The following is an 8654-nucleotide window of genomic DNA, read 5'->3' as shown; positions in this document are numbered from 1 at the left end:
GGAGGGATAACGTAAAGGAGAACTTAAACACTAAAACTGTGTATTTTGTTTAGATTACTTAGAGCCTAAATAGGAACAACGTGTATTACTATCTTCTAAGCAAGTCATTCTAAAATCAGAATAGAAAAATTCATAAGCTTATTCAAGAATGATGCTGGAGATACCTCTTGGGTCCGATCCTGCAAATCCTTACTTACATGAGCTGTTGTTACTCAAGCCAACTGTCCCATTGAGTAAGGGCAACTACTTCCTTGAGTAAGAATTACCCTTGCTAGTAAGGCTTTTCAGAATAGGGTTATCCAGTCAATGTACACCATGGATCATTTTTTTAAGTTATTAAACTAATGTTGAGAATTGGGCAATGCTGGATGAATTTGGTTCTTTAGGGAAGACATTTGTATGCGAAATTCTTTAATTTACCAGGTATCATACTATATTTCAGTTTTCAAAGCTGTAGATTCCATTGATTCTTTGCTTTATAGTTTAATCTACTTCTGCCCCCCCTCCCCCCAGGAGCTTTTGTGTGTTTGATGGTTTTTTAAATTCACGTCTCTATTTTAAAAATAATTTAAAATAGGGTTTAGAAAAGGACACCTATTAGGATGTCATTCTCCTAAAACACAGAACATGGGGTTCTATTCCTCTGGCCTGTTTAATTTCATTAAACCCTTATGGCCTGTTTACTTTTATTTATCTTGGGTAAACAGAAGAAAATAAATATATGAAAAGATCAGTATTTTTCACAAAACCATGAGCTATCTACTCCTTTTCAAATATTTAGTTTAATTCTGACTGCTTTCAAAAATAACACACTACCAAGCTGAAAAATGTTTTTCGAACCGCTATCATGCACTTTGAATCTTTTCGCGGGGAGGGAGGGGAAGACAAGTAAGATGCAAAATAAATGTTGGAGCTGTTCTCTGGCTGTTTGGGGCGTATAGCGTGTGTGCACATATGATGAACTACAATGACAACCACTGGGACTGAAAAACAATTGTGATGCTTTGCTTCTTTGGGCTGCAAATTCTGGTGCACAGTGTCTTGTAAAGCAGATAGCTATACACTTCTTATTTCACTCAGGGAAGGTGAAGACGCTGCTGCGCTGAATTGCGCCCTCCGTAGGATTCCTCCTGCTGGCACAGATCATCCGCTGAGCTTTACATGACAAAATGCCATGTACTCAGTTCCAGTATATTATTAAGAGACTTTTCTCGTCTCTTGCTCTTCTTGCTCATCCAGTTCGAAGAGACTTAACCAGTGGATGCAGCAGCCTAACTTATTGCATTATTCCTGCAATACAATAAGAGACGAAAAGCATGTGAAAAGTCAAAGCCATGCTCAGCTTTGTGTGCACCAAGATATTTTACTTACAGTGAGCTAGTACATATCCGTCTGTTTATAATTTAGATAAAGATGCCCGCCTGACTTGCGACCATTTTAGCAGTTAAATCAGTGACATATCAGGAAAGACGAATTTTAAAAACAAAGTATTACTTTTAAAAAAATGCAGTGTATCACTTATGTTTATGATAGGAAACGTACTGAGCTAAGAAATCTTTTTAAAAAATCAATTTTAGCTGCAGAAATTTCATATGCGCTGGTCAGAAAGAAAAAGACTATTGCAAATCAAACTATTATAGGTGGGTTTGTATAAGTACTTACATTTGAGAACACACATGCTGCATTTGCTCTCAAATAGACTTTATAACTTGTGTATAAAGAAGTACTGGAAATTTGTATTTAAAATCCAGTTCCCCGCTTAACTTTAGCGAGTCTTTTATATAGAAATAATGAAGGAACAATGATGTTAGCTTTGTGGACTGATGTTCAGATCAGTATCTCCAGAATCTTTTATTACTTTTTCTCTGCCTCATGTTTTCCGTTTCTTTCATCACTTGAGATGTTATCGGGACAATAGTAGCGGTTCACCAGAAACTTTCACAATTACAACGCATCCAGAATTATATTGAAACGCTCCTAGGGCATTGCAATTAAGCACAATTTAACTGGGGGGGGGAGGAGATTTAGAAACAAATATACCCATTTATTCTCTGCAGGGCTATATCCTCCTCATAAACCAAAAATACTTAACCCAAAAGTAGCAAAACGTTAAAGAAAATCACTAGACTGGATTCACTGCAACATTCAAACAGTATTTTTAATCTATCTGCTTCGACATTGGCATATTATACACACAGTCATTTTTCACGTGTAAAATGCCAGTATTGTACATACATTGTTTCCTTCAAATACTGAAAATTTGAGCTCACCATTTTCAGTATCCTGACTTTAAATATAAAAACGTTTTAAACCCTTGAATAAAACTGCATATACAGTTTTACACCCAGATACATATCAATGCATATACTTATATTTATATCAACTATGCATTTAATTTTTATCGTTATTTGTACATATTTGGTTAAACTCTATATTCCTCGATTGGACAACATATGTATGTATTGGGATTCATTGTTCTGTGAGTTTTCACACCACAACAATCCTCTTTTTGTTTCAATTGGCCTTTTCTCCTGCCTGTGTCAATGCAAATTTTAACTCGAAAGACAGTTCTTGATTTCATTATTGTAGAGCAAAAACAAGCTAAACAAACTGAGCATGGTGCCAACAAACGTAAATATCGCACTCTTCTTCTTTACATTCCTTATCGTTTCTTTGCGTGCAAATATATTGCATTATAGTCATAGTGAAAACTAGAAAGCAGCCCCTGAATACGCTGTTGTAATGTAACAGCTCTTATTTAAATCCGCTTTTACTCCTCGGAATAATAATACACAGAAAGAAGCATTTGTTTGTTGTTTTCTCCCAAAGTGCATACTCTCTGTTGCTTAACCAAATATGTCTTAATCTTCAGGGTATCATACTGAGCATTTGCAGCAATTGGATTTGAGTTTCTTCTCGGCTCCTTGCAAACTCCTGCATCTCTATCTCTCTTTCTTAATTTACGACTCACCAGCTCCCGTTGACACAGTTTTCCACACTGACTATATTGTAGTATTGCATTTTAATATACACCAAAGCACTCTATCCAGTAGCCAAGACACCTAGGGTGAGTATTTGATATTTCACAGCTATTTAGTAATATTCTGCTCCATTTGAAGATGACAGCAATTTCTTGGCGCAAGTCTCGCTTCCAAGTTACCAGTTTCCCTGTGAATTACAAGCTAAGATTCATTTTCCTGTTATAATGTGTTCAAGATTACAAAACCAAAATAGCTAAATATCTACTAGATTTCCTCCGGGCCTGACTGTTAAACAAAACTTTAACTATTCCCTTTCGATAACTAAACCTGCTTTCCACAGATGCCTGTTTTTTTATTGGTGAGGGAGGAATGCAGAGAGATATTTATATATTTGTTAGTAAAAACTAGAAAATAAGCTCAGAACATGCCGTAAAAATATTCGGTTACTTACCAATCAGGCTAGTTAAACAAGCATGCAACTGATTTCAGGCATGTAACTGGTTCAGATGAATAGATGTCGCGGTATGTACATTAACTTAGCAAGCTGGAAGAGAATCATTTGATTTGTTTTTCTTATTCTTATTTAAAAGCAACTCAATCTTTGAAAACCATCTCCCTGACCATATTGTTTGCTCATTTTAGAAGTCAGTTGCTATAAAGTCAGATCCAACAGTTTTGTACTTGAAACTCATGTCCAATGAGTAGCCATAATAACTGCATTTCTCTCGGCATGAAAACGTATTGCTAGTGAGCTCTTTGTGTGCATTAACTAGCAATAAGCTAAAGTGTTTCTGGTGTATGTATATCACCATTGGTTAATCGGCAAGTGCCTCCTGAAGCTGTTTTTATGTTTTCCTCTGCTAGTTACACACAAACATTTTGTAAAGCAATAACTGAACTGACCGTGCCGCTATTTTTTTCCATCAAAATTCTCGGCGACATACTGTACCTGGGTTGAAATGATCCAATATTTTGGTTTAATGAGTTTATTTAAAAAGAAGATTTTGCCGAACAGCATCTGCTAAACACTTGCATTAACCTCTGTCTCCATGATAAAAGTTTTTTCCTCCCTTGTTTTAATTATATTAGGGATATGACGGGGCAGCCAATCCTAAAAGAGGAGCTCGGCAATTAGCAACGCAAACATCAAAAAGTTTTATTGAGGAGCGCCGAGGGCCCCGCCCCTGCCGCGCGGGATTGGCGGAGGAAGCCTCTGACGACATATATTAACACGAGCTGCCCGAAAGATGTAGCTGTACATGGAGATCGTGCTGGGAAATTGTGCCAGTGCCCCGCGCAGCACCAAGCCTGGGGGAATCGCCGCCACCTTCCTCCTCTGCATCGCCACCAGCCGGGGCGGGATTCGAGCTGCTTGCGGGCCAGCGGGCTGCCCGGTGCCCGAGCCCCCGAGCGAGCCGGAGGGGGCAGGCCAGGCGGATGGATGCGCTCGCCTCCCAGTGAGCAGCCTCCGGCCAAGGGGGAGCGGAACGTTACCAGAGCCTTTCATGCCCAAGGCCAGCGCCGGAGCCCGACAGCGCGGGGGCGCCGCGGGAGGCCGGGCGGGTGCCTGTCACACCCCGCCGCGGCGGTGAAGGCAGAGCCGGGCGCCGCGGCGCGGAGGAGGCAGCGCGGGGCTCCAGCCAGTTTGTGGGCGCGCCGAAGCGCCAGGCCCCGCGCGGAGGAGACGCGCCGCATGAGCGGCCGGGGCCCAGCGCCTGGCGCCCGGGGACCGGGGAGCGCGCTGGCTCTGAGCGGGACTCGGCAGCGCCCTCTGGGCAGCCGGCGGCCGGAGAGGCGCTGAGAAGAGGCGGGGGAGCGGCCGCGGCGAAGGGCGGGTCGAGGCAGCGGGCCGGGAGGCGGGAGGCTTGGTCCCGGGGCGGGGGTGGGGTGCGCGAGGGCTCGGGGATGAGTTTGGTGGGGGGCTTCCCCCACCACCCCGTGGTGCACCATGAGGGCTACCCCTTCGCCGCCGCAGCCGCCGCCGCCGCCGCCAGCCGCTGCGGCCACGAGGAGAACCCCTACTTCCACGGCTGGCTCATCAGCAGCCACCCGGAGATGTCGCCCCCCGACTACAGCATGGCCCTGTCCTACAGCCCCGAGTACGCCAGCGGCGCGCCGGGCATCGACCACTCCCACTACGGCGGGGGGCCGCCGGGCAGCGGGCCGCCCGGGCTCGGGGGGCCGCGGCCGGTGAAGCGCCGGGGCACGGCTAACCGCAAGGAGAGGCGCAGGACTCAGAGCATCAACAGCGCCTTCGCCGAGCTGCGGGAGTGCATCCCCAACGTGCCCGCCGACACCAAGCTGTCCAAGATCAAAACCCTCCGCCTGGCCACCAGCTACATCGCCTACCTCATGGACCTGCTAGCCAAGGACGATCAGAACGGGGAGGCGGAGGCCTTCAAGGCAGAGATCAAGAAGACAGACGTGAAGGAGGAGAAGAGGAAGAAAGAGCTGGTCAGTACATCCACAGGGGGAGGCTGTTGTTGTTGTTTGCGAGGGATTACTCTGGGCTCGTCCTTTCTTCCGGATGTGTTGGGCACAGCTGGCTTGGGGAGAGGCTGCTAGGTCAGCCAGGCTCCGTTCCAGAGCCCACGGAATGGATCTCAAATTAAATACATCATGGTGTTACACAGCACACACATGCCCCAATGTACTAGCGCTGCGTGTAGGAAAGATGATGTAGGTAACATACTGTGTGCCTTAGTTAATGGATATGAATGAATGTTTACGGGGTTTCCGAGTATGATATATGGTGTGTACATGTACGCGTACCTATAATCTGCATTAATGGATGTACCCATAATAATATATGTTATCACTGATAAAGGGAAGTGAAGACTCAATTCACTTCGGTGCAGGAGCTGTTCCAAGTGACCGGGGGTGATTTTAAAATGTAAATGCATTTGGGGTGGGAAACTGGCATCTGCTGTGTGATAGAAATATTTCAGAATTGATATAGCTTGCAGCAAAATCGGGTGTAGGGTCAGATTATAATAGTTAAACCATTCCTTGCAGCTGCACACGAATGTCTTAATCATAAAATATGGTTTTGTATACTTTATTTTACATTAGCATCCCTTCAGTACCTCCTCTACTCCATTCCCCCCGCAGTGTTATTTGAATTACAATTTCTAATAATAATTCTGTCTTGTCCACAAGCAACCTTTCATAACGCAGAAACACCCTGCAATCTGTTCAAATAAAAGAAACTCTGCTCATAGGGAAGGCATGTACCACTTGAATTTAACTCCAGCACAGTTTTAAATCCTTGACAAATAATGCACAGCCCCACAGGTTCACAGTAAATTATTCTCGGTTGGAATTTATGCTTTTGTTGTTGAGTTTTGGGTTGGGTTTTTGTTTTGTTTGTTTGTTTTTTCTTTTCTTTTAATTTAAGGCGAAGTAATTTTTTATGTGGATGCTAACTCTTGGTGTAGGCCTAATGGTTTACTCAGGCAAAATTCCCACTGATTTCAATAGGGATTTGACCTCAGTGAATACAACAGGATCGGGCCTTATATGAATGGATGTGCACTTCTCATAATATATTGACAATGGTGTTATTTAGTGGTATGCGGACATTAGCTAGAATGTTCATCATTGACCTACTAGTAATTCGGGTCTTCTTATAAGTTAATGCTCCACTGAAACCTCAAGTGTGTGTGTATGCCATATGATATATAAATGTAATTTATATTTGAAATAAAATATACACTCCTGAGATCTGACCGGGGAGGGCCGCTTAACCCTAAAGAAGCCCACAATTAAAAGCAGGCTATGATTATTCTGACTGTTGCTGTAGGTGGCTTTTTAACCCGAAGAAGCTTTGTTTACGTTTGGAAATGAGCCGCCCTTGCCACGATCGCGATCGGTGCAAAATAACAGCACAGTCGCTATTTTGCAAAGAATGAAACATGTAAACTGGTGTGCGGGTTTTTTTACAGTACCCGCAGCTTTCTGCGAAAAGCCCGTAAACGGGCGTTTCTTTGTCAAGCTTTCTAGCCGAAAGTTTGTCCTGTAGCTTGGAGGCCTTTGCAGGAGCCTGCATGGATCTTTGTAGATTTCTATCGCCAGCTTTGGATTCCCCTCTTCTGAGGGGGAAGAAGACAAGGAGTGGGTGGCGGAGGTTACGAAAGGTAAAGGAATATAATTTCTAAACTTCTGCTTTGTTTCTCTCTTTTTTTGCACACTGTCTTCCCAGAATGAAATATTGAAAAGCACAGTTAGCAGCAACGATAAGAAAACCAAAGGGAGGACTGGCTGGCCGCAACATGTCTGGGCTTTGGAGCTCAAGCAGTGAGCGCCGCAAGACTGAAGAACTCAAGGAAATCTCCTAGACTCATTAGAGAGATTTGATCTGAGGACTTTTTGTATTTGGAATCATCCAGTTTATTTATGTGCAATTTCTCCCCCACCCCCCAAAATGTGGATATTCGAAGAAAAGCATTCCATATATATGAAGAGGAAACTCCAGCTTGGTAAGGGGTAATGTCGTCTCAGTAGTTTCGTGAATGTTATTTCTCTGTTTGTATAGAACACACGGGGAAAAATAGAAAAGAAAGGGGGGAAAAGACTCCCTGGCATTAGTGTGTATGTGAAGTGTATCTTTAATACTTGGCCTTTTGGATATAAATATTCATGGGATTATAAAATTATATTTCAACAGAAACAGTTGCACCAATGTTTCAGTTGGCTTGGTATTTACTATGGTAATTTTGTTGTGGTCGTTCAGTATTTGAAAATGTTTTCAGCAGCTATTTGTTATGTGCACTTCCGTCCTTAAGGGGGGAAAAAGTGGAGTTTAATTAATATTGAAGGTGTAAACGTTGTAAGTATTCAATAAACCACTGTGTGTGTTTTTTACAAAAAAAATCTTTTTATGTTTTATACCTCAAATGTTTTTAAATAACAACGTTGTTATAGTTTTCATAATATTTAAGATATTCGGAAGTAAACTAAATTATAAAGATTGCCTCTAAGTTTATTTTTAAGCAACTCATCGAGTGAAAAGAGGGAGGGGGAAAGGATCTTACCAGCAGTGCGCGTGTTAAAGGGAAAAAATACAGTTACTCTAAATATAAATTCCTTGTGGTAGTGTTTTCCAGGCATGAGATTTAATGCTAACGGGAAATGGACATAGGTAGAAACCTTGATCAAATCAGAATGACTGATATGCATGTTTTCCTAAGAAAGACAACATTCCTACAATAAGAGCGCTTGGAACACGAGTCACTTGAAATATAATTTTAGGAGTTTAGATATTAAAAGTGTAATTTAAAAGTGTCCGTGAGGGAGAGAGAAGTGTTGTGAATTGATTACATCTTTCTTGGTGCTTATTTCCTGCAACCAGAGCTATTTATCTGTTTTCCCGAGGTGACTGCACGCGAAGCCCGGAACGAGAAAGATGTCGTATCGGGTTATATAGATGTTGTATAGGGTTATATAGAGAAGACTCTGACCTCAATGGGCTAGGACTGAGGGTCCGCAAAGGAAGCTTAGAGCTTTGCTATAAGTGATTATGTAACAGGTAATTTTACGTCCAGTAAGAAACAGTGAACAAGGCAAGGGATTTGGAGGGACAAGCAAAATTTACAATGAGATGCAGTGAACTCCCGGGCCGCACGTTTCCAATCTGCCACAGTGAGCACGTCTTTTTTTTTTTTATCCTCTCCT

The 8654-nt window shown here is 42.8% G+C and overlaps 1 protein-coding gene across 1 annotated transcript; it reads left to right on the top strand.

Annotated features, from left to right (window-relative positions):
• Window positions 1–4855: 4855 nt before the first annotated feature.
• Window positions 4856–7826, top strand: HAND2 (heart and neural crest derivatives expressed 2). Its single transcript, XM_039542420.1, has 2 exons — window positions 4856–5435; window positions 7183–7826. The coding sequence occupies exons 1-2, from the start codon at window positions 4887–4889 to the stop codon at window positions 7279–7281; spliced, it is 648 nt and encodes a 215-aa protein (XP_039398354.1). The 5' UTR covers window positions 4856–4886; the 3' UTR covers window positions 7282–7826.
• The last annotated feature ends 828 nt before the right edge of the window (window positions 7827–8654 follow it).

This window comes from Mauremys reevesii, linkage group 5, assembly GCF_016161935.1.
Source record: "Mauremys reevesii isolate NIE-2019 linkage group 5, ASM1616193v1, whole genome shotgun sequence".
In the NCBI taxonomy this organism is placed as follows: domain Eukaryota; kingdom Metazoa; phylum Chordata; order Testudines; family Geoemydidae; genus Mauremys; species Mauremys reevesii.
Note: the sequence above shows the minus strand (reverse complement) of the source record. Positions and strands in the feature narration are given on the sequence as shown.

What these genes read in the sequence shown, in the direction of transcription:
- HAND2 (XM_039542420.1), top strand. Translation starts at nt 4,887, where the DNA reads ATGAGTTTGGTGGGGGGCTTCCCCCACCACCCCGTGGTGCACCATGAG. An exon ending in AGAAGAGGAAGAAAGAGCTG is followed by an intron (nt 5,436 to 7,182) that starts GTCAGTACATCC and finishes CTGTCTTCCCAG; the next exon opens with AATGAAATATTGAAAAGCAC.